We start from the raw sequence: 26,485 nt of genomic DNA, 5'->3' as shown, positions 1-26,485 counted from the left end.
CCCGTTTAAAAATGTTCACTTTTAAGTGAAAAAAATCCCTCCGCGGTCTTGACCCACAATACCTTGGCTTCTCTAGCCTCTCACTGCTCTTTCCCATCCCACCCTCTACGCTCTCCCAGTCTCTACCGTCCCTCCCTGTGCCTCTTCCTCGCACTGTGCCCAAAACGTTGGGCCAACGTTTTGAGCAAACGTTGCATGCTTGCTGGGTGATTGCGAGGCGAGCCGGAGTGGTTGTTCTACAAAAAAATGGGCGCAGCACAATCTTCGCCTACGTCTTTCTCCATGAAGAGCAGGATGCCGTCATCCATCGACGTGCGGATGTTGAAGTCAAAGTTGTAGCGGCCGCCGCTGGCGTCCACTGGCGCCTCGGCGTACCCAGTGCCGTCGAAATAGTACGTCTGTGGGTTCACTTCCGGCGAGTCCTTGTAGCTGTGGTGCGAGAGTGTGGGGTGTGGTGGCACAATGCATTATCGTCATCATCGTCATCATCGTCGTCATTGCTTAATATTCACACCGTGCCTCCCGTCCAATTCATCTCAAGGTGCACTGCGGCAGGGGACCCCCCCAGTGGCAGCTGTCCCTGTGTGAGACGAGGGAAACGCAGCACCGGTCAGCCAGTAGGGTTCAGTCTGCCAGCCTACGGGGGCGACGTTGCATGTTTACCAAACAAGCAGTTTATGAGTAATTCATCAAATTCGAACCGTGGTGCCAGAAAACACATCTCTATTCATTTTCGGGAGAAAAAAAAAATCTCGGGGTCTTTAACATTCACTGCAAAACGGTGGGCGTGCACTCTATGGCTAACACGCCCGCAGTGTTAACCAAGGCGGCCGATGTGCTCGAACCGCGAACCCCCTGTGTTAAGCGGTGAATGTGCCGTCGCTGGGCCACGTCACCGCCTGGAAGCACGCGCTTACAGACCATCAACTCGGGCCTGGCATTAGGGGTGTGCACCAGAGACGGCCGCCCAGATGGCAAAGCTGTCAGGGGCACAGTCACTCTATGAGTAGGGAGCAGTCTGTGTTTCGTGCCCAGTTTGACGGACGCGTCACTAAGCCTGCAGTAAACAGGTAACGGCGCGAATATAAAGATCCCCTGCATAGCCTTAACAGATTGTTGGGCCAAGTGCTGTTCGCGAGCACCTATGAAGACTGGCACGGCACACGAGGGGGTGGGTGGCCAGCACCACGCCTTTGGCTCCTGATTGGTAATGTTTACACATCGTACCTGGTACTCATTTGAGGCTGAGTCGACCTAGAGGAGGCCCAGGACCGGTTCAGATAATCGTCACCGGTGTTGGCCATGAGTGGGAATTGAACTCGGGTCGCCGGGTTCGTAGCGCAGCGCGCTAACCGCGGCACTGCCAAGTGGAACCACTTACCGCTTGGCTGGATAATCGGTGACGGTGTTCATGAAGTACGTCTTCTCGAAGTTGTAGAGACTCGTTATGTTCTCGTTAATGGCGGCCAGCTCCAGGTTCCCCACAAAGTTCGGCAGAGACAAGGCCGCGGGCAGCTGCACAAAGGGAAAAAAAACATTCTCAGCCTTCGTTTGGAATGTGTGCAGGCCACAGGCAATTGTAGACATAATTATGAGAACAATAATTTTTTTACATGTAATTTGATTTAAAAATGTTTTTTGTCTTTTGTTAAATTTTATTCCAGCTGTGGTGCTCATTTGAGCAGGACATCATTTTGAGTCATTATTATGGTTCAATCTTGAATTTGAAGCTTTGGTGACTGCAGGAATCCATACTCTCACATTAACATAGCCACTTCCGTGCCCTCGTTTAAGAGGCCGCTCTTCTATCTTACAGTTACATACTAATTTCTCACATTAACATCACTAGCCCCGGCCACTTCTTTATAACCCTTGAGCTACACCCATTTCAAACCTTTTAAAACAGTCTGCCTCAGCAGCAGACCATGCTTTCCCACCTGATGACGGACACTTGTGTTGCGCCCGAAACGTCGTTATTAATTTTATTTTATACCTATGTGACTTTACCGAAAGAATCAAAGAGTATTATTATGGTTGTTGTTGTTGTTACCTGAGCACCAGCAGGAGCACCGCCCACATACAGTACGGTGTTGGCCGGGTCCAGGTCCAGCAGGTAGTCCTTCCGGCTGGCGACGGACATGGTCTTGAATATCCGCTTGTCTTGACGAAACTCTGCCTGGGCGTGCTCATAGATCCTACATGGGGTCACGGAAGAGGGGGGCCAGAGGAGTCCACATGTCAATGGCGGTTATCACGAGGGTCCAGCCCTGAAATTAACTGCTCACTGGCAAAATGGCCTCCTGTAGCGTAATTTGGCCTACTCTATTAAAACTATGTCTAAACTATTAAACTATTTTTTTGTATTTTACCAGGTAAGGCCCACTGAACGATGGAGCTCTTTTTCAGAAGGAACCTGGCGCGTACAGCGTGACTGCGAGTGCGCTCGCACGCCACTCACCGCTCGAATCTCACGTAGGTGAAAGCCTTAGGGTTGATGATGGCGTCGGGCTCGGGGAACCGTAGGAAGGTGTCACCGATGCCCAAGTTGTACACAAACACCACCTTCTTCCTCTCCAGGAAGGCTCCTATGTAGTCACCCAAATCCTGAGAAACGCAAAAACACACACAGCAGAGTGTTCGTCCATTACCACGATGCACGGGGAATTAATTTAATTAATGCTAAGAGCGAGCTGTGATAGTCCATTCATCAGCTATCTCTTATATATATATGTATATGTGTGGAACTTATTCTGCACAGGATGTAGCCGACCGTGCTGATCGAAGATGTGGGATAATGACAATAATCTAAACACAAAAAGCAGTTCTCAAGAAATGACTTTTCAATCGAGATGATTTAAAAGTGCATAGCTCCCAGTGGCTTTATAATATCGGAAGGAAGAGCGTTCCAGACGGCCGCAGAAGCGCATCTTAAAGCGTGCGATGCAGTGACGGTGTTCGTTCGATGGTTAGCCAAAAGCCGCTGCTGTGAGGATGAGTTTGCATGATGGTGTTTGCTCCTTGGCGAGATCAGCAAGGTAGTACGCACAGCAGAGTGTTCATCCACTAACACGACGCATGGGGAACTCATTGAATGCCTTCCAACAGTGAGCTGTGGTAGTATATTCATCATCATCTATCTCTGAAGCGCAACTGTCGTGGGAACAGCAAAGACGCCTCGGCTGTTACCTCCGTCTCTCTGTCTCTACGAGTGCCTGTCCGTCGCAATCTTGGTCAGGTGCTGGTGCCGGCTTATCCACGCGCGTGATTGCATTTGTAATTCTATTTATTTGGGGGCATCCTCTACTGATTTTATTTTATTTTATCATGTGCACTGTAGTATGATGCTGGATATTCCTCAGTTCATTTAGTGATGTCTAAAAGCCCTGGTTTGTCTGGATTTCCAATGTTTCTCCTGTCAAATTTTTTTTCCTTAGTTCACGAGATCAGAAGTGTATTTCCTTATTGCCCGTGAGATTGTGTCTGCATTCCGCGTGAAATTGTGTTTGCCAAGTCTGATATTTTTATGCACCGACAAGGCCAAACCCACTGAATGGTATTTTTATCTTTTTTCATGAAATAAAATGTCTGCCTCAGCCGTTCATTGAATGTTATTTAGTGCATCAGCCTCTTGGCCTTCTGGAATGATATTAACCAGTATTAACCAGCAGCTTAACGGGCCTGGCTGTGTCAATGAGAAAGCCGAAACTGGTCCAGAGTTTGCTTGCTCAAACAAATGCTGATGGATAACATCTGGAAAGCCAATTTGGTCGATGGACAAATTCCAATTTATATGTCGAGAGAGAAAATGGGGCTTCTGCTTACATATGCCGACAACATACAATGCAAACGTGGAATAGAACAAAAAAAGACAACATCAATGAGACAAAATGTACAATAACGTGTGTAACAAGCATGACACAAGTCATCAATATGCGCTGAGTTGGGCAAACAGCGAGCTGCCCTCTCAACGAGTGCTGGCCGCAGTGCAGTGAAGGTGCCTGTGGCTGATGGGAAGGCGGGACACTCACCGCCTGGCGCTTTCTGCGACCTCCATCCTGTGGATTCAAAAGAGATCGTGACGTCAGAGACCAGGGCTCTTAAGGCCGTGCCGCGCTATGGGACATCCTGTCAGCCACACGGCCTCCCAGTAGTCCAGCGCTATATGGTGAATACACAACACGGAATGAACCAGGGGAAACCACGATGCTCCGCACCGGTGTGTGCGGTGTGTGGCGTGCTGTGCTGCGCGTGCGGTGTGTGGCGTGTTGTGCGGTGTGTGTGGTGTGTGTGGTGTGTGCGGTGTGTGCGGTGCGTTCGGTGTGTGGTGCACTGTGCGGTGCATGCGGTGTCTGGCGTGCTGTGCGATGTGTGGAGTGCTGTGCGGTGTGTGCAGTGTGTGCGGTGTGTGCGGTGTGTGCGGTGCGTGCGGTGTGTGGCGTGCTGTGCGGTGCATGTGGTGTGTGCAGTGTGTGGCGTGCTGTGCGGAGTGTGCGGTGCGTGTTGCGTGTGCGGTGCTGGGTGTGATTGAGGCTCACCGTTTTTTTGCCGAGGTAAAAGAGGAAGCGGCTGTCATCACCGGTGGTGTCGTCCCCGCGCGCCGGATCCGCGTCCAGGAGGTAGAGCGCCACCGAGGTGTAGGGCCGTAGCTCCTCCAGGGGCGACCCCAGCCGCACATTCACCCCAGAAGTGCCGTTGAACTTCATCGGCACCTTCGCCTGTGGATGCACGCGGAGCCCAGCGGTTCAAAACCTCTCTAGTCAAACACCTAAACACTCATTCATGGACCAATCACAACTTCATATATAGAGGACCGCAGAGCTTGGAGGGGGGGTGTAGAATTTCGTGCCGGTTCACTGCCTCCAGGCTGCCTGTCCCGCTTGTCAACACCAATGACGATTATGTGAACCAGTCTTGGGCCTCCCCTAGGTTTACTCAGCCTCAAATGAGTACCTTGTGTGGTGTATAAACACTGGAAAGACAAAGGTGGCCAGGCGTGGTGTTGGCCATCCATCCCCTCGTGTGTAAGGCTATCCGGGGGGGTTATTTGTGGTCCATGGCATTTCACGAACTGTGTTACAATCCCAGAACCCGGGTTTGACACTCGCTCACGCATTCCCCGAGTGGCAAATGGTATCTGAACACGTCCCGTGCCTCCCCTGTATCAACTCAGCCTGAAAAATAAGCACCCGATGCAAAGCGTCGAAATCAGCTGTTTGCCAAGACGGAGGCGAGCCCGGGTTACGGTGCTGGCCACACGGAGCCCGTCCTGTGCCCTGTCCTACCTTAACAGGCGCTCGCCAACTGCGAGGCCAAAACGTTCTCACGCCGCACTCACCAGGCTGGCCGAGTGCCGCGCCGCCTCGATGATCTCCCGGATGTTGCTCAGATTGCCGGCGACGTCCGCGCTGATGTTCTTGCCCTCCAGCTCGGCCAGCTTCTTCAGGAGCTCGGGCACCAGGTCCGTCAGGTCATTCACTGCGGACGAAGCAAGGCGACCGCAGCGATGACGACTGAACACCGAGGGATGTTGTACGTGTGTGTGTGTGTTGAATTTCTTTCGCATACCGTACGCAGGCATCAGCGCTTATCGGAGGTGCGCGGGAATGACAACAAGCTGAACCCAAAAAGCAGTTCTCAAGAAATTTGTTTTCAATTTCGCATGGTGGTGTAGTGTATAGTGGTGTAGTGTATATGAGTGCTGTGTATAGTGTAGTATGTAGTGTATTGTGCACTGTAGTGTATAGTGTAGTGTATGTATGTTGAACTTCTTTCGCACCGTACGTTGCCAACTGTGCTAATCGGAGGTGCGGGGGAAGGACAACAAACTAAACGCTAAAAGGGGTTTGAAAATAAATGAGTCATCAATGCAGATGATTTAAAAGTGTGTAGCTCCAGCGGCTTCCTCAGAAACGTTGACATAAACTCGAACGGAACATCGGACACTGCGGCGGTGTCTCGGTCACCGGTTCGATCTCCCGGCGCGGAAGTTGAAACAATGGCGCAAGTTTCTTAAAAATGCCCTTCGCCTCCCTGTCCACCCAACAGCATTACGCGGGTAAGCCACAGTTTGTTGACGAAAGATGTGGTGATGCTGCTGAGTTGGCACTGGTGCACGAGCACGAACAATAATAATAATAATATTAAACTCAATACATTCGTCAATAACACTATGACAACAACAGGGGAGAGAATTAAATAGCCGATGTTTTGGGAAATGGACTTTCTAAACGACACATGGAGAGGCCATCGCCTTTATATCTCAGGCCCCTCGGTGTGCTCTCTGGACTCTCTACGTGTTACGTATATACAGTATTGTTAAGCCAGTCTTCTTGAAGCACGTGTCGACTTATTTGTCCGTCGAGTTCCAGGTTGCACGTTGGAGGATAAAGCGTGGGTGCTCCCACCTCTTTCATGATGCGTAGCCAGGGTGAAAGAGTAGGCCAAAATACCCCCTGGAAGGGGCTTCGTAGGGGGCTCTCTAGCGGCGTGAGAGAGGAAAATTGCAGGGCTGAGCTTTTACCTTTACCTTTGACCTACACTGTGCTGGCTCACGTCGCCGCCCCAGCGGCGGCTCGAGATTTCAGGTGGGGGAGGATTCTGTAATCAAGGCTCCATTCAGCCGGGTCAGTCCCAGTCGGCGGCCCGCGAAATGTTTCGCCACTAACGACACCACATCCAGTATAACTCTCTCTCTCTCTATCTATGGATGCGATCTCACTGGAAGTTGATGTCCCGGTTTTCCCGCGAGGGACACCCGCGGCCAGATTTGTTTAGATTTTGAAGCGACTTTCACTGGGCGACCATTGCCGTTGACGACTGCCCTAAAAATCGCCTCGGGGGGGCAGCGCCCGGCTCAACCCGGCCGCGCCGCGGCGACTCACCCTTCTTGGTGGCCTCGATGAAAGCGAGCTGGAAGCCCTGGCTGTCGACGGCGCCGCTTTTGATCTTTTCGGCCAGCTTCTTCGCCTCCTCGAGGATGCTGTTGGCCTCGTTCTCCGTGCTCATGGCCAGGTCTCCCGCGGCCTGCGCATCCTCCTTGGCCTTGCGGAGTACCTCGTCAATGTTGCCTGCGAGACGAACGCACGTCGGTTGGTTCGTTTGGAACAAATATCTGGACACCTCTCCACCGCGTGTGTGTGTTGCTCACGGCAAACACCAGTGACGATTATCTGAACCGGTCCTGGGCCTCCCCTCGGTCTCAGCCTCAAATGAGTACCTGGTGCGGTGTGTAAACATCGCCGCTAGGGAGACAAAGGCGGTCGGGCGTGGTGCTGGCCACCCACCCCCTCGTGTACCGTTCCGGCCTTCATAGCTGCTCGCTAACAGCACTTGTCCCTACAGTCTGTTAAGGCTATACGGGGGATCTTTGTCTTTGTCCCCCCCCCCCGATAATGTTCACCCACCTGCGTGGGACCCCTATCTCGCTCGTTGGTGTTACTCCATTGCGCTTCACCACTCGCGTTCCCTCACCAATCCCCGTCTGGCTGTACGATGCCATCGTACCTTCACCTCGTTTTATTATTTCAACAAAGCACTTCTGGTAAAATGAATATTTGGTCTCCTCAACGCAATTTTTCCCTGTTTGTCATGAGACCAAGTTTTAATTTGGAGCACTTGCAATCCCATGGATGCGGATATCACAAAGGTACCTCTGAGTTCCTTTCAAGTGTTCTCTGGTCCACACCACAAGAGGGCATCATTGTGAAACCCACTCTGCTATGGAGAATAATGTTTGTAGTCTGAAAGTTAAAATAATATTTTTAAAATGTTCTGGGATGGTGTTTAGCCAAATTAGCTTGCATTACCAAATTTAATGTGATGGTGTTTTTTGTAGTCATTGGTGACTGGGCTTAAGCCATCAACTCACTACACTTGAGAAGTAGGTTTAATCAGAGGCGGCTGCCTGGATTAGAACCCAAGATCTCAGCGGTGTGAGGTCAGCGATCTGACCTCTGAGCCACCGGGCCACTTCCTGTTGTTATACATTTGCCGAATGCCTGCTGTGTGCCCCAATGGGATTCCATTACGCACCTCTTACCACACAATTCTTTGCACACTTTCACCGTTTGTTCCGCCGTATTTGCGGCGGTGACATGGCCAAGCGGTACGTGCATTGCAGAGGTTCGCGGTTCGAACCCTGAAGCTGCCCTGGTTAATACCACGGGATATTTTATCTCTATAAATACGCGGTCTCTGCTTCACAGTGGAAGACAGAGGTCCCATGGCGTTATTCGATGGCATCATGATCCAGATTTCCCGAATTTGGCCTAATTGGGTGAAACCCCAGAGCAACATCTCCCCATACTGGAGGACTAAACCCGTCTGTAACGCACAGTGCCTTTGTGATGGCATCTTGCTACGAGAATGCTGAGAACACCAAAGGTACATTAATTATTACGGCTTCAATCCGCATATCCATCTCGCCGCCCTGTAAAGAAAGGGGCGCGTGTTTCGTGCTCCCTGATCATTTGGTACAAAATCGGGCCGTGGGCAAGTGGTGGCTGTGCCCTACCTCGGTTCACCATGGCCAGGTCCTGCTTGGCGCGCTGCAGGGCATCCGTCAGAGCCTTCAGCTTGTCCTTGGCCGTGTTCACGGTGTCCTTGACTCCCTGCAGCTTCTTATCCAGGTCTGTGCACGGGAGGGTAAGCAATCGGCATGGCTGTAAGCGCTGACCACGTGTGTATGTATGTATGTGTACCTACGCACATACGTGTGCAAACGTGTATCGCATGTGCAGAATTCTAGTTTGATAGTTTATTGAATCTCTCTCTCTACGCATTGCTTGCGTAGAGAGAGAACTTCTTGCGCAATGGCTCACCCTTAATCGTCCCTTGTTTGTCCTCGATATCCTTCTTGAGTGTCTCGCTCGCCTTCTTCGAATCGGCCGCCTTCTTCGGGAGGTTCTCCCGCTGCACGTCCTGCCAAATGGGAGTCAGTAGGGGTCAGGGGTCAGCGGATGTCACGAGTTTTCACATCAATGGCTGCAAAGGCTTCTGGGAAAACGGCGGCTCGCTCGCCACCCGTGCCACGACCACGTAGGCCGAGTTGCTCGTAAGGTAACCGCAGCTCCTGCCGTGGATGCCACCACTGTGACTTGCAACTGCTTCCTTCCTTTTGCTAGATTTCATTGTACAGCTGACACTGAACCAACAGGGTCCACTCATACAGGATTCCTAACAGCTCAACGCCTTCTTCAATATAACACTGTGTGGTCTTTATAAAAAAATATATAAAAAACAGGCGACATTTTGGGGCAGTGACCTTTCTTATGTCATGATTTCTCAGCCCAGACCTACCATAAATACATCCAACTCGGGTGCAGGATATATAAAGCAAACATAAATAACGGCATAGCAGTGAAAATCTATCACCTTGGTGACGATAAAACAAGACAAATATTTGTTGTCATCCTCTCAGTCCAGCACGCTGGTCAGTACAGGCGGGAGGGAAAAGGACATGGAAGCAAGACGAGGGAGCAAAGAAGTACATTACAACTATGGACGAGCTCGCACTGTGCCCTGCTGTCCACCAGGCAGCTCCACGGAGTCGCGAGAGTGCGCTGTGAACGCACGGATTCACCACGGACACAACGCGCTGACCTGCTCGGCCTTCAGCGCAGCCTGCAGCGCTTGGTCGGCAGCCTCCTCCGTCTCCTTCAGGGCCTTGATGATGTCCTCGTAGGCCTTGGACGCCAGGATGGCCTTCTGGATGTACTCGTTCTGGTCGATGTCTTTGAGCAGCCTGGGGACGAGCACGAAGGGACATGTAACTGCGTGTACAGGTGGAGGCTTGCCTAGATGCCCTTGCAACACCACCACCACACTGCAGGTCAAAACACTTCTCTTCCCACTTCTTGACCCTCACACCGCTCAAGTCTGGGACTCCCTCCCACCATCTCTTATCTGTATGCATGAATGTTGAACTTCTTTCACACCGTACGTAGCCAACCATGCTAATTGTGGGTGCGAGGGAAGGACAACGAACCAAATACAAGGAGCGTATCAACGCTTAACTATCCCATCTACGATTGTGTTGTTCTGCTGGCCGAATGGGAACTTGGACTTTTGGCCCTAGACTTCAGCAACCGTGAGATGGTAAAAAAAAAAACGCACCGCTTGAGGTTGTCGGCGAGCTCCTGCAGGCGCTTGGCATGCTCCTCCGCTCGCCGGACCAACGGCTCCTGTGCCGCGCCCTCCGCCATCTTCTCCACCTTGTCCCGGAGTAGGTTCTTGGCTCCGTCCACCTCGGCCGACAGCTTCTCATACTCCTGCGCACGGGGTGGGGCAGGGCGGGGGGGGGGGACACAAACACTGAGGGGGGAGAACGTGGCGGGGCGGAGCGGTTTGGCGGCACTGGGTTCGTGCCACCCACGAACGCAATCACCTGCGTGAACGCTCCTTTTGCTCAAAACGATGGGGGATGGCGGGCCGTTGTCTTTGTTTTACCGAGCCCACGGCAACTCGCTAAAAGAAACGACGCATATCGGTCCCTGCATGCAACTTAGCCGCAACAACCGCGCCACTAGGGAGGGGCTATATTTTTGGCCTGCCAACTCTTTCTAATTTCGCTTCCGTCGAACGGCGGTTTCCGGTCATTGTTGCCGCGGCAACGGTATTCCGCGACGCACGGCAACTCGACCGGCACGCCGTCTGCGTCCTCGCTGGCGCGGTGCGGCAGCGGCGCGGGTGACCCACCACTCGGGACGCCTCCAGCAGCTGAATCATCTGGTAGGCCTGGCCGAGCACGTTCTCGGCGTCGGAGAGGGACTTGTTCGCCTCGCCCGCCGCCTGCCTCACGTCCTTCACCTTTTGCTGCACGCAAGACACGGGGGCGGCCACGGCGGTTACACGCGCGTGCCATCACAGCGCACGCTCGCGACGATAACGACGCCGCCGGAGACGACGACGACGACGGTGACTTTTGCACGGTCAAAATCACCCCCTCATCTGAACGTCTTGCCGGCTTGCGCGGCAGCAGCACCGCACGCCGATTGTCGGCCTCACCTGGTTGCGGTCTAGGGCGGCCTGGTTGGCCTTGTTGAGGGTGTTGGCGTGGTTGGTGAGGTTGCGCGCGGCGTTGATGGACTCGAGCAGGTCGGCCAGGACGCGGTCGTACTTCTCCAGGTTGTCGTGCGCCACGCTGGCCCGGCTCGCCAGGTCCTTCAGCGGCTTGGAGAACTCCTTCCGCACGCGACTCATCACTGCGCGCGGCGATGGGAAGACCGTAACAAATCGTAACTTAATATGAAATTTTTTAAACCAGGTACATGTATGTTGAACTTCTTTCGCACCGTATGCAGCCGACCGTGGTGATCGGAGGTGCCGGGGTATTCAGAGGTGCGGGCAAAGGCCCACTGAGCTATGTAGCTCTTTTTCAGAAGCGACCTGGTCACAAATGATATGCAACGAAGTGGCTTATCGTGTGGAAATTTATAGCAGCCGAATACTCTAAACACGTGTTGATTATAAATGTGGAGGTCCTGGCGAAAAATCCACACCACCACTGGGAGAAGATGCAAACTCCAAATATACAGGCGTCAAGGTCGGGGTCAAATCCACGACCTCCTGTATACCAGGCGAGGTAGTTAAAACCTTTTGAAGCCTTCACTCTCAGGCGAATATAGAGTGATGGAGTTGGCCAGAGTCAGATAAAATAGCGTTAAAGTGAAAATCTAGTTTCGGGAGAAAAAAAATGTCTAATTGAAAAACGTAGTTTTAATATGAATGTGAAATATCGTTCGTTGATTTTTATTAATGGCCCCCACTGTGGTGTTTGTGGATGGTAAACTGATAGCAGCAGGCAGGGTGGTGGAAGCAGCAGCAGCAGCATCTGTTTAATGGGCCAGGAAGTCTGTAATGGACAAAGGGCTTGCGTCCTTAAACAAACACAACACTCAGCATGTCATGCTCAGCATACCTCTCTTTCCCGCACCACTAAAATCGCACGGTTGGCTATGTACAGTGCGAAAGAAGTTCAACATACATACATGGTTGTGGTTGCTCAACATGTGCCTACTCCCGTCTACCAGCGACCCAGAAAATATTCAGTTTAGCCCTAGTACCGTCACATATGAAGCCGTCACATCTGGTGCGGTCACATCTGGTGAGGTCAAATCTGGTGCGGTCACATCTGGTGCGGTCAAATCTGGTGAGGTCAAATCTGGTGCCGTCACATCTGGTGTCTTAACATCTGGTGTGGTAACATCTGGTGCAGTGACATCTGGTGCGGTCACATCTGGCGCGATGAAATCCGGTGTGGTAACATCCGGTGCCATCACATCTGGTGCGGTGACATCTGGCGTCGTGACTTACAATCCTCCGCAAGCCGCTTCTCTTCGTCGGCCACGTCTTGCATCTTGTCAAAATTCCTGTTCCTCATCTCCCGCACGAGCGACTCGGCCTCCGCCAGCTTCCGCTGGAACTCCTCGGCAGGCAGGGGCAGCCCGCTGGGCCCTGCGCCGGCCTTCGAGATCAACTCTGCATGGGGAGGGGCATGAGCAATGGGGGGATCAGGGGGGAATCAGGAATCGTTAATATCGGGAGCAGGGTGTGTATAAGGGCCTTAATATCTTACGCAGCGAGGGTGTTTTGAGTCTAGCGTGGAAGGTTCAGGAGAGTGCCCATGAGTGAAAGCACAGCAGCAGCAGCAGCACAAAACTAATGGTGGAACTCACAACATCAACAACCACACGCATCAACAAAAACATCAACAACCACACGCATCAACAAAAATCGGATTTAAACAAATGAGTTTTCAATCGAGATCTGAAAGTGCATAGCTCCAGTGGCTTCCTAATATCGGAAAGAAGAGCGTTCCAGACGGCCGCAGAAGTGCATCTGAAAGCGTGTGACGCAGTGAGCATCTTTGTTCGATGGCCAGCCAAAAGCCGCTGCGACGGCTAGTCAAAAGGCATGGGATCAACCCATAGGATATTAAGGCCCTCATATTTTTCATGCCCTCAATTTCATCGTGGCGCAATTAATTAAATGAGTCCCCATGTCCGGCATTTCCCTTTCTGTGCCCGTCCGGCTCCGCGAGCCCTGGGGTGTGCAGTTGCGCCGCCTGCGCACCGCCCGGCACCCCCCGCAGACCGCAGCCAACCGGGAGCGAACGGCCGCATCTCTCGGCGAATTGCCGGCGAGCACGGCAAGTTTTACCGGGCGGGGCGAGGGCGGCCGTTGCGGAACCCACCCTGGATGAAGCGCACGACGCTGTCCACGGTCTTGCTGACGCTGCCGCCGCGCTTGTGCGTGCGCTCGAGCGACGCCTCCAGGGCCTTCACACGCCGCGCGCCGCTGTCCACCTGGCGGCGGGCAACATCCCCACCCGCCCGACGGTTCAGGGTCGAGTCAAACAAACGTACGCAAGTAAACACTCGCGATGCGCGAGTTTCGCACGTTCGCGAGTGACTTCTCAAGTTCATCCCGACGGATTGGGCGGGACGATCAGTGTTACCTGCTCCTTCAGGGCGTTGATGTCCATCTGGAAGTCCATTGTGTCGGTCTCCATCACGTCCACCTTTTTCTTCTGGTCCGTGACGGACTTCTTGTAGCGCGACAGGTCTTTCTGCATTGGAGTAACGAGATACATAACGCGTTGATCCGGCACAGACTGCTCTTTCAATTAAGATGGGTGTATTCAAACTAAACAATGATTTATTTTACCAAGTAAGGCCCACTGAGCTATACAATAGAGCTCTTTTTCAACCTGGACAAAAATAATACTATGGAGGCCAATCAGTTTCAAAGTAAATGCATATATTACCAGAGCATGTTTGGTGGCATATTTTACCATAAGTAAGTGTGGCAAATGCAGACATGATTCCTTGCAAAAGTTATCTATTTGGTGTTTTAACATCTTAACACCTGTTGCATTGCCAGAAAGGGTAAAACCTATTCTTATTTTTTATACTTTTATCCTGACAACAACAAGGTCCAATAGCTCCACGAAGCGGCTTATCACCATGTGGAGCTTTATAGACGACTCGGGGAAAAACCCTTCACCCAGCAGTGGATCGGTGACGGCCGACGCCGACTGTGATGATGCCGATGACGACACACCGCACGTGGTGGCCGCCCTACCTGGGCCTGCAGGAGGGAGGAGTTGAGCTTGTTGAGGCGCACAGTCGTGACGGTGCTGATGCTCACGCCCTTGAGGATGCTCTTGATGTCGGACAGCGACTTGCCGGCGCCGTCCATGTCGTTGAGCAGGGTGAGCACGCAGCCGTCGCACACTGTGGCACGCGGAGAGAAAGGGGCGACACGCGTCCCTCCGCGTCACCTTTAACCAAATGTCGGAGCGAGCGCTGTCATGTGCTGGGCGGTTATGGTGAACCGCTGTCAGGCCGTACGTAGCCAACCGCGTCGATCGGAGGTGTGGAAAAAAGTGGCATTTAGCGAGGACCTATCGAGGCCGGAAAGGGTGCATGGAGGGAAGGGATTTTGTGACCGGAACCTCACCCGGCTGCCTTTGTCTTCCCAGGGCTGAAGTTTACACAAAATGGCGGGTACTCATTTAAGGCCGAGACGATGTAGAAGAGGGTTCCGGACCGGTTGAGAGATTCCCCCAGCGATGTTAACCGTGGTGAATGCAGAATGCACTGCAACGTGAGTTAATGGTTTTAATTAGCAACCAGGGGAAGAGGGGAGAGAGGTGATAATCTGCAGAGAAGCCCGTGGAACACTCTTCCCCAGGTCTTTAGGGAGTCTCAGAAAGTTGAGTCTTTAAGGTTCCGTCGTAAATCATGTTTGTTTTCACATACACACCCGCCTGTGTATATTATGCGCCTTTTGCATTGCGTTTATTCTTTTGAATTCCAATTAATTTTCTTTGTTAAGGTTTTTATTCAGTATTACCTGCTAAGCGTTTGATAAGGGTCGGGCTATTCTGTGTAAAGCGCTGTGAGGCCTTGCGTGAGTGACCCTGTATTAATCACGTTTTAGATCCTTAAGAGTGAAAAGTGGCAACGTGATAAGTTGGGAAAATTGGGGAGAATGCGGTTCGGAAAGTCCTCGGTGAGGTCCTGAGGAGGAGAGGGATGCAACGGGCTGTGCGGTCAATCACGTGGGAGAGAATTCTAACGCATCAAGGGGGGGTGCAATGCCTCCCACGGCCTCCTTACTGTCGCACTGCATCGTGCCGTCCGCTGTGAGCACCGGCACTTCCAGAGGGCTGCTGCACTGATCGCACTGCTCGCCACTCACGCCGCCCTTGCAGCTGCACCGTCCCGTATGCGGGTCGCACGAGCCCGTCGTGCACTCGCAGCCTGCGTGTCGCGCACAACAACGAAGACAAAGATCCCCTGTGTAGCCTCGACAGAATTGTTGGGGCAAGCGCTGTTGGCGAGCACCTCCGATTGGCACGGTTGGCTACGTACGGTGCGAAAGAAGTTCAACGTGCGTATGAAGGCCGGCACGGCACACGAGGGGGTGGGTGGGCCAGCGCCACGCCCGGCCGCCTTTGTCTCCCCATTGACGATGTTTTTACACACCGCACCAGCTACTCATTTGTAGGTACTGAGTCGACCTAAGGGAGACCCGGCACCGGTTCAGATCATCGTCACCGTTGTTGACCGTGAGCGGGAATCGAACCCGGGTCGTCGGGGTTGCAGCGCGGCGCACGAACCGCTACGCCTCCGCTGCCCACGCACGCAAATGCGCGCACGCAAACACACATGCACGGACACACGCAGACACACACGTGACACGCATCGCTGGGCAGAGCCAGGCCAGTGCGGCTCACGAGAAACCCACGTCGGTTTTTCCCCACTGCGGAACCTCAGCTGTGCCATTGACGCCGCACGCATCCTAAGGCATTCATCCTAAGGCACCAAACAAACACAGCACTGTGCATACACCGGACAGGTACAGCCCTTATGCCAATCCACTGGTGGATGGGGGGCCTGCCCACTCCGTGCCGGTCGTGGGGGTTATTTGACCATACTTCCCCGCGTTGGTCAGCGCGTGTTGGTGAAGGCGGGGGGGGGGTTAGCATAGGCGTGGGAGCGCAGACGTAGCAATGCGCGTTGCTGCACAGCCCTCTGCAGGCCACAACGCAGCCCTGCACTGTGCACTGTGAACTACACAGCAAGCCCAGCACGTGGCTGTGAACTCCTCCGTGCCTCTGTGTGTGGGTAGTGCAGCGGTGAGCGCTACGCTGCGCTACGAAACCCGGTGACCCGAGTTCGATTCCCGCTCACGGCCAACACCAGCGATGATTGTCTGAACCTGTCCTGAGCCTTCCCCTAGGTCGACTCAGCGTCAAATGAGTACCTGGTGCGATGTGTAAACATCGCCACTGGGGACACAAAGGCGGCCGGGCATGGTGCTGGCCACCCACCCCCTCGTGTGCTGCCCTTCACTAGGTGCTCGCCCACAGCACGTGCCGCCACAAGTCCGTTTAGGCTACACGGGGGAGACATTTAAACTTCGTTCTAGATTTGAAGCTTTCGTGACCGCAAGGATCCATACTCTAAGGTTTTTTCGGTAAAGTCACGTAGGTAAAAAATAAAATGTAAAGTTAATAAAATTAATGATGGAAAAAAAAATCACGACGTTTCAGGGGCAACACAAGTCATCAGGTGGGACCGTCACAGCTTGATGCAGTAATTTTAGCTGTGACGGTCCTACCTGATGACGGAGACTTGTGTTGCCTCCGATACGTCGTGATTTATTATTTTATTTTATTTCCAATATTAATTTTATTAACTTTCAATTTTATTTTTTACCTACGTGACTTTACCGAAAAAACCTAAAAGTATTTAAACGTCGTCTTCTGGGTGCCAGCGCCGCCACTCACGCTGGCATCCGTTGGGGCCGTAGTTCCAGTAGCCGGGCTGGCAGAGCTCGCAGCGCCGGCCCGTCACGCTGGGCGGGCACTGGCACCGTCCCGAGCGCGGGTCGCACTGCGAGCCCAGGGCAGCGACGGCGCATTCGCACGACTCGCAGCCCTTGCACGAGTCGAAGCCGTAGTAGCCCGGCTGCAAGGGACACACACACACGCACGCACCGCTCAGATCGTCGCATAGCCATACAGACTGTTGTGGCAAGTATTACGTGTGTTGAATGTTCGTCCATTAACACGACGCGCGGGGGACTCATTTAATGCCTGCTAAGAGCGAGCTGTGGTAGTCCATTCATCATCATCATCATCTATCTCTTGTATGTATGTTGAACTTCTTTCGCACCATACGTAGCCAACCGTGCTCATCGGAGGTGCGGAGAAAGAACAAACTCGACACAAAAAGCAGTTCTAAATAAAGGGGGTTTCAATCTGGACGATTTAATAGTGCGTAGCTCCAGTGGCTTCCTAATATCGGAAGGAAGAGCGTTCCAGAAGGCCGCAAGAAGCACATCTGAAAGAGCGTGATGCGATGGCCAGCCAAAAGCCGCTGCTGCGAGGATGACGACTGGAGTTCGGGTGGTGATGGTTTATGCACCTTGACGAGTGCTGCGAGGGATCACCTGTTAGTGCCGGAATGGCCCACGAGAGGGTGGTTTGGCCAGCACAATTGCCGGATGTTTACACTCCGTGGTAAGTTATCACTTAAGGCTGAGTCGATCTAGGGGAGGCTCAGGACCGGTTCGGATATACGGCGCCGGTGTTGGCTGTGGCTGGGAATCGAACTCAAGTTGCCGGACTCACAGAGCAGTTCGCTCATCACGATGCCACCCCTGCCCACACGTGCACACACTTGGCTCAGATCACCAAATACTCATGCCTACGGACCGACTCACCACCATGGACGCAAACAGAGAGAATCGTTCATACGTGCATGCAGAGTGCGCTTGTCACCCAATCAACCGGAATGCGCCCGGTCTCGGAAGCTAAGCAGGTTGGAGCCTGGAGAGTGGTTGGATGGGCGACCACCATGCAAAACCGGGCTAAGGGCAGTTGTCGTACTGCACTTGCATGCTCCCACGTCTATTCGCCTCCAGCCATCCACCCAGCCGAGCGTGACGTTGGCTCTCGTACCTCGCAGGTGCTGCAGGAGTGACCCATGACCCCACGCTTGCAGATGCACTTCCCACTCCTGCCGTCGCATCCCTTCATGCCGCACTTGTCGCAGCGGCAAGCTGCGCACGGACACGCGGCAGACACCGCACCGTCACCGCACCGTCGTCGCACCGTCGCTCCAGGACATCTCACCCAACCCGCCGTCACGCGTGTGCGTCGAACTTCTTTCGCACCGTACGTAGCCAACCGTCGTCGCCCGATAAAAACCGCCGGTCTCAAACCCGCTTTCGCCGGCGTCGCCCCCGCCTACCCGTGCAGTTCTTGGCGAAAACGGCATCGCCGTAGTAACCCTGCTCGCAGTCCTGGCAGCGCGGGCCGGCCGTGTGGGGCCGGCATTGGCGGCACTGGCCGGTCACGGGGTCGCACGAGCCGCCCGGCACGCCGGGGCTGCCGCTGTCGTCTGCCGCGTTGCCGTTGCACTGGCAGGCCTTGCACTCGCTGCCGATCACCATCGGGTTGCCGAAGTAGCCCGGCGCGCACCTGTTGGGAAGCCACGAGTTATTAAACTATAGAAAAAATAACTATTAAGTTAGATTTTTTTGTACTCCTAGGTTCTTTCGGTAAAGTCACGTAGATAGGAAAATAAATAAATAATATTCCCTATCTACGTGACTTTAACGAAATAACCTACGAGTATGAAATCCTGCAGTCACGAAAGCTTCTAATAAAAGATTATATTTTTTTTATTTTGAACCATGAGCTGTGTAGCTCTTCTTCAGAAGTGACCTGGTCACAAATGGTAGTATGTAGGCCAATCAGTTTCAAAGACACAATGCATATATTATGAGGGCGTGTTGTTTTTGCTTGTTTTACCACCTGAATCCCATGTTTTTTCAGAGTTAAAAAAAAACAACAACAGCGAAGCGAATCATGAGGCGTTGTGTCACGGCTATTTTGTCAGACCGTGAATCTGGGACAAAGTTCCTCCCTGCTCAAACTAAACTAAACAATACTTTTTTATTTTACCAGGTAAGGCCCTCTGAGTTGTGTAACTGTTTTTTTTTCAGAAGCCTCCTGGTTACAAATGATAGCTCAACAAAGTAGCATATCATCGTGTGGAAATGTATAGCAGTCAAATACTCTAAACACGCGATGTTGATTCTAAATGTGGAGGGGGAAAAAGCAGAGGACTCGGAGAAAAATCTCAAAATATACGGCAGGTGTCAGGGTCAGGATCGAACCCACGACTTCCTGTATACCAGGCGAGGTAGTCAACATCTCCTAGCCACTGTGATGATGACAGAGACACACAAACTCCAAATACACAGCAGGCATCGTCAAGGTTAGGATCGAACCCACGATCTCCTGTATACCAGGCGAGGTAGCTAACATCTCCTAGCCACCGTGATGATGATGAGAGAGAGAAAGACAGACACGCAAACTCTAATTACACAGCAGGCACCGTCAGGGTTGGGATCGAACCCACGACCTCCTGTATACCAGGCGAGGTCGTTAACATCTCCTAGCCACCGTGGTGCCTTTTGTTGCCGGCGTCGCGTTTTGTTTGGGCTCAGCGTAAAGTGGCGATGGTGCAAAGGCTGACGTCAGGCTCGAGTCGAGTAAACTGCAGCCGATGAGCCCACCTCTCACAGTTCTTGCCCTCGTAGCCCTCCCGGCACAGACACTCCAGGCCCTCTGGCTTCTGCACGCAGCCGATGGCAAAGCTGTGTGTACGTACAAAGACAAATGATCACCATTATAGCATCAGCAGAATGTTGGGGCAAGTATGTATGTATGTATGCACGTTGAACTTGTTTCGCACCGTACGTAGCCAACCGTATTGGGGGAAAGGCAACAAACTAGGCACAAAAAGCAGTTCTAAAGAAATTAGTTTTCAATTTAGATTTAAAGGTGCACATCTCCAGTGGCTTCCGCAGGAGCGCATCTGAGAGCATGCGATGCAGTCACCGTCTTTGTTCGACGGTTAGCCAAAAGCCGCTGCATGGATGGCCGGAGTTTGCCTGATGGTTTATGCTCCTTGACGAGATCAGCAACGTAGATCAGCAAGTGCTGTTAGCGAGCACCTACGAAGTGCCGTCATGGCACACGAGGGGGTGGGTGGCCAGCACCACGCCCGACCGACTCTGTGCGTGTGTGTCACCGGTTGGTGCGTGTGTGCGCGCGTGACTCTCACTAGTTGGTGTGTGTCTGTGTGTCACCGTGCGTGCGCGTGCGTGTGCGTGCGTGCGCGAGTCTCACTAGTTGGTGTGTGTCTGTGTGTCACCGTGCGTGCGTGTGCGTGTGCGTGCGCGAGTCTCACTAGTTGGTGTGTGTCTGTGTGTCACCGTGCGTGCGTGTGCGTGTGCGTGCGCGAGTCTCACTAGTTGGTGTGTGTCTGTGTGTCACCGTGCGTGCATGGGTGTGTGTGCGCGCGTGACTCTCACTAGTTGGTGTGTGTCTGTGTGTCACCGTGCGTGCGTGTGCGTGCGCGAGTCTCACTGGTTGGAGCGGATGGTCATGGGGCAGGGGCAGGGGAAGCACTGGCTGCTGGGCTCGTCGCCCTGCACGTCGCGGGGCAGGCAGCCTTCCCGGCACAGCTCACAGTGATCCCCGCGCGTGTTGTGATCGCAGTGCTGCTCGCACGCAAAATAACACAGCGCAGCACGGCGTGCGCGTGTCAGACAGGCCGAGACGTACACACACACACAAACGTGCACGTGCGGCAGGGCCACTAGGCGTGCAACAATGCAGCGATTCAACGGATAAAACCGGCGCTTACCATCACGATACAGACGTGCGATCGTGCGTTTAGGAACAGATTATTTCTCTACCAAGTGGGCATTCGCTTCTCAGCCTCTGTTGGTGGCAGGACAGACTTGCGACTGATATGAGGCAATGGTTTACATTGCGGGTGAATGCCCCTCTTCGTCTAATTTTCTTTTAGCAATTTTTTTGAAAATGTCTCCACAAGTAACAAACGAGGCAATTCACCAAGCGGCGATTTAGCCAATTCGTCAGGATGTTAATCGAGGCTGTGCTGTTTGCCAAACAAGTAATGGTGCATCAATTCATCAATTTATTGCATGAATGACGGTATATACAATTATATTATTGTTATCATTATACATGCATTGAATCGTGTGTGGTATACATGAGAATCGGTTATTTTCCATTCATGCCAATTCCATTTTATTGCCACATATAGCTTAAGAGTTGTACAAAGCCTTATGAACAATACAAATGCGATGGGAAAAGCGAGACAAAGAAAAGTATGGATTAAAAAATCGAATCACGGCCTTTCATTTGTGACAATTCGTCGAGAAGTTGACTCTCGTCGCAGGATCGTGGACCTTCATCTGATGGCTCAGGGCAACTAATGGATACGAGTTTACTCTCAATTGTCGTGGCTATATGAGGTGCGTTGATTTCCCTTATGGACGAGCAGAGGACAGAGGTCGCAATCAGGTACCCGATACCCGTACCCTACCCGATACCCGGCTACCCGTACCCGGCCGGGTACGGGTACGGGTATCCGTTTGCGACCCTGGTGCGGCCGGGTACGGGTAGGCCGTGAGTCACTGGTGAGTAACCGTTTGTCACTCGTTTCCCAACGTCTGGTGTCTCTTCTCACAATTCAAGATCCTAGAATCAACCCACCTGCAACATGGCTTCATCTCAGAGGTCGCAATCGGGTACCCGTACCCTACACGATACCCTGCCGGGTACGGGTAGCCGGGTATCGGGTAGGGTACGGGTACCCGTTTGCGACCCTGGTGCGGCCGGGTACGGGTACGGGTAAGGAATCAAAACCCGTTTGCTACCTCTGGCAGAGGAGCATTTGGTTAGGGGTGTGAGGGGTGGTGGGGGGGGGGGGCGAGGGCGGCTGTCGTGCAGAGCAGGGAGAGTCGGGCCTCGGTTAGCCGAGGGCCGCCGCTGGCCGCCGCGGCGGCGGCACTCACGATGCAGATGCCCGTCTCGTCCTGGCACTCGTCCGAGTGGCCATTGCAGTCACACGGGAGGCACCGGCCCAAGAAGGAGCCTCGGCTGTCTCGGTAGTGCCCGCGGGCACACTCCTGTGGCGGGGGGGGGGGGGTACAAGAGGGGGGCACCGGGAGATGTGAGTTCTTCTCCAGGGGCCCCAACCTTGAAGCCAACCAGGAGTCGGCGACCTGCGGCTCCGGAACCGCAGCGGTGGCCCTTGAAGGGCTGCTGCTTCGTGTCACGTTCTTTATTAAGGACCCCACCGTCTCGCGTTCACCACACAGTGCATTGCGGCTCTTGAAATATTGAGCTTTTGACCAAATTATAAAAAATTGGCCCTTGTTGTTATTTTGGCTGCCAACCCCTGGCATTGACGAAGACTCAGCCGAGAGATTCACTGGAGGACATAGGCACGAGCCCTGATACAATATACCACTACGCCGAACATATGAAGCACATTGCTAATGCAACCATAAAGACAAAGATCCCCCGTATAACCTTGAATCGACTTTTGGGACAAGTGCTCTTAGCGAGCACCTATGGAGGCCGAGACGGCACACGAGGGATTCGATGGCCAGCACCATGCCCGTCTAAACTGTGTCTCGCCAGTGCTGATGTTTACACACCACACCAGATACTTGTTGAAGGCTGAGTCAACTTAGGGGAGGCCCAGTACCGGTGAAATTGCTCGCCACTGTTATTGGTCATGAACGGGAATGAAGCTCGGCATGCCGGGTTCGTAGCGCAGTGCACTAATCACTGCACTACCGCTCCCCACCATTACAACACCACTATGCCTAACACATAAGCTGTGCATTATCACTAACTAGAAAATAACAACAGTAACCTTAACCCTGATCCAAGACAATTTACAGCCACTCGCATTTGAACCGTAATCCTTCATCCTAGTAGACAAATTCACTCTGGCCACTGACATACAACCCTATCACTTGTCCTGCTCGTGGAAGTATAACTTTTCTAACCCTGACATGTAAGGCCTGCACCCTAACCCTAATAAAAAAGCCGTTCATCCTAATCCTGACACATGAACTCCTTAACGCTAACCTTAAAACCCTAACACATGAACGCTAACCCTACCACTTAACTCTAACCCTAAACGATGAACCCTGACACCATAACCCTTTGCCCTAACCCTGACACGCGAACTTAACTCCCGGACGCGACACGTAAACCCTTCGCCCTAAACCAGGGGTGGGGAACCTTTCTTCTGCCAAGGGCCATTTGGATATTTATAACATCATTCGCGGGCCATACAAAATTATCAACTTAAAAATTCGCCCGTTATATTCGGTCAAACATTTAATTAACTCGCCCCTAATCTGATGGCTGGAACAGACCAAATGATTTCACGGGCCTTACACGGCCCGCGGGCCGGACGTTCCCCACCCCTGCCCTAAACCGTGCCCCGCGAACGCTGAACCCCGACCCTTCCTGCCAGCCTGTCCACCACACGCACCTGGCAGGAGCCTCCCCGGTAGCTGGCGGGGCACAGGCACCGCTCAACGCCCCGCGCGAGCGGTCCGGACGCGTTCGCGGAGGCCGTCTCCATGACGACGTGCGAGAGGGTGAGTCGGGAGGGCCCCGGGCGGGTGCGGCCGCGCAGCAGCAGCGCCTGCAGGTCCTGCAGCACCATGGCGAGCTCCTCGCGCGACGCGGGGCGCCCGCTAGCGCCGTGCTGGAAGCCGTCCTGAGGGCACGGGAGCAGCGTCAGGTCTTTACGCTTGGTTCGCGCTCCGATGGGAGCCATCGATCGTCGATCCACTCATCTCGTTTCCGTCTTCGTTTATCCCACGCGTCGTCACCACCACCACCACCTCATTTGATGTATATGCCATCCAATCATCTCGTTTCATCTCTCCAACCATCTTGCACCATATCGCATCCTATCATCTCGTTTCATCTCCAACCATCTTCCATCTTGTACCATAGTTCGTTCACTGTATTATATAAATGTATGATGAGATAAGAATGCCAGGTGTTATAGGCTTGGGCTGTGACTTGGCAGTAGAGCAATGGAAGGTAGCTGGGCCCCTCCTGTAGATGGCTTTCCTCTGATTACCGCAGTCTCCACCTCATGTAACTACTAAACTATTCACTACTACACTCATGTAACTACTAAACTATTCACTACTACTACACTCTTTTTTATATTACCAGGTAAGGCTGCCCCGAGCTCTATAGCTCTGTTTCAGAAGCAACCTGGCCACAAATGATAGCTCAACGAAGTGGCTCATGATAAACACTAAAATACGCTAAATGCTCATTCGTGAAATTGGGAAAAATATCCGAATGTAGCGGGACCCTCCTGAAAAAGAGCCTTGTGACTCAGCGAGGCTTTCCTGGGTAATTAAAAGGAATGGAGCGCATTATTATTTATGTTTACACAGACGAACACAAAAACCCAAGACACATAAACACGCACGCATAATAGTGACGCATCTTAAACACACACAAACACAAATATCCAGACATGGTTGAACAGACAGAAACACCAGCACTAAAAAACACCCATATAAACCCCAGCACACACACATGAGTGCACACCAAGAGACACCTGAACACACGGACCCACACACATAAGAGTTTCCAAACACAGATATACCTGAACACACACACACACATATGGTTCTGCACAGTGCAAGAACAGCCATCACGGTCCACGCACCTCCAGGAGTCGCACGGAGCCGTGGAATGTCTCTCCCACGACCGGCTGCCGCTCGGCGCGATGAACCAAGCTCATGTGGCTTCCCTGCAGGCACGCGGCAACACGGCGGGTGACGGGAACGCACGTACACCTACTCCCCACGGAGTCCGGCAAGCCCTCGCCGCACACGCACGACGCGTTTTTCGCCATAGCACGGTTCTTCTGCTCGAGAACACTTTTCGCACGGCGCGGAACGTGCACCGTCATGACGCACTCGGCGACGAACTACTTTATTGAGTGATGCGGCCGAGTGGTTTGGGAATTTTAGTCACACGCGTGGAATGATACGGAACCTATCTCAGTTCTTTGTCCCTCCATGGGATGACTGCAGGCTGATTTTAAAGCGCAAACGTGATTCAAGTTCGTGTTGTTCGAATGTATTTATTTATCCCCTGTAAACGCATTTTCACTTCACGCGGCACTCTTCAGGAACCACATTTTTATTGGCTATTTCTATGTTTACCAGGTAAGGCCCACTGAGCTATGGAGTTATCTTTCAGAAGCGACCTGACCACAAATGATAGCTCAACGAAGTGGCTCATCAAGTGGAGATTTGTAGCAGCCAAATACTCTACACGTGTGATGTCGATTCGGGATGTAGATAGAAAAACCGGTGGACCCGGACAAAAATCCACGTGGCATGCAAAAAACAAAATATATAATGGGCGTCAGGGTTGGGCTCGAACCCACGACCTCCTGCATACCAGGTGACGTAGTTGACATCTGGTCACCGTGGCGCCCATCTACCAAGTTCAACGAGGAATTACTGTTCATAACACGAGCCGACTTGAGGTGGCCTGATCTGGGGAGGAGGGTTCCTCCACACCCACCCGCAGGATGAGGTCGGGCTGCTGGTGGTCACCGGGTGGAGTTCGATGTCCGTCCTGACCCCCAGAGGCGCGCACGCGGTAGCTCAGCTCCCCTCCGTACGATGACAGCTGTGGACGGGCGGGGCAAACGACGGCACATTGCAGCACTGGGCACAAATGCAACGTCGTTACCGTGGCAGCGTCAGGGTGTATCGGATGCTGCTGGGGCTGTTGCAGCTGCTGCTGCTGCTGCGCATGCTGGCGAACGAGCGGGACTCACCTGGTCGCCAAGGTAGGCCTGCGGTGCTGCCCAGTACGGCTCCAGCTCAGCGTCCATGTGCCGCTTGCTCAGAGCGGCCTCCGCTTTCCGCGCCGTCTCGTCGTGCTTCACCTGCACGCTCTCCTCTTCGCCGCCCCCACTGCCCATCAGCAGCCGCCAGCCCGACATGTTTGCGATCTGTAGCACCGGGCAGAATTGCATTCACTACCGAGCTGCGTAGGCTTTTGGGCCAAGTGCTGTTGTGTTAGCGAGCGCCTTTAAAAGCTGCCAATGTACGTGTGTGCACGCATACTTTTGTACGTATGTGCACGCGTGCTTATATGAGTCCATGGGTGAGTGTGTGAGTGCGTGCGTGGGTGTGTGTGTGTTTTCGTGCGTGAGTGCATAAGTGAATGCGTGAGTGCATGCATGCGTAAGTGTGTGCACGAGTGCGCGTGCGAGTGCGTGTGTGTATTTGTGAGTGTGCATGTCAGCGAGAGCGCGTATGTGTGCATGCCCCTGACCGTTTCTCGGCGCAGCTCGGAGCTCGTGCACTCCCCCGTGACGCCGAAGCAGAAGCAGGCTGTGCAGCCCTTGGGGTTTTCCGCCCCGAGGTCAAAGGTCCCGACGCGGCAAACATCGCAGCGCCGCCCCTGCACGTTTTCCTGAACGCAGGGAGGCGTGGGCGGCAAGATGGCCGACGTGTGAGGTGCGTCCCCTCGGGTGCAGCAGTCGCGTCGACTCGTCCGTTGCAT

General features: G+C 53.2%; 1 protein-coding gene across 1 annotated transcript; it reads right to left on the bottom strand.

Annotated features, from left to right (window-relative positions):
• Positions 1-105: 105 nt before the first annotated feature.
• LOC144931412 (laminin subunit alpha-5-like) lies at positions 106-26,485 on the bottom strand. Its single transcript, XM_078855219.1, has 31 exons — positions 26,255-26,485; positions 25,752-25,928; positions 25,493-25,600; positions 24,624-24,707; positions 23,415-23,645; positions 21,916-22,029; positions 20,456-20,589; positions 19,600-19,680; positions 18,267-18,496; positions 17,975-18,075; positions 16,799-16,979; positions 15,123-15,266; positions 14,083-14,234; positions 13,457-13,567; positions 13,193-13,304; positions 12,313-12,477; positions 11,005-11,201; positions 10,696-10,812; positions 10,114-10,268; positions 9,601-9,742; positions 8,820-8,919; positions 8,513-8,629; positions 6,882-7,067; positions 5,336-5,475; positions 4,536-4,715; positions 4,029-4,055; positions 2,459-2,604; positions 2,051-2,195; positions 1,382-1,515; positions 273-429; positions 106-153 (listed from the first exon to the last, which is right to left on the bottom strand). Exons 1-31 carry the CDS (start codon positions 26,483-26,485, stop codon positions 106-108), a joined length of 4,347 nt encoding a protein of 1,448 aa, XP_078711345.1.

This window comes from Lampetra fluviatilis, chromosome 4, assembly GCF_964198595.1.
Source record: "Lampetra fluviatilis chromosome 4, kcLamFluv1.1, whole genome shotgun sequence".
NCBI classification, from domain to species: Eukaryota; Metazoa; Chordata; class Hyperoartia; order Petromyzontiformes; family Petromyzontidae; genus Lampetra; species Lampetra fluviatilis.
This window is presented reverse-complemented; position numbering and strand designations above follow the sequence as displayed.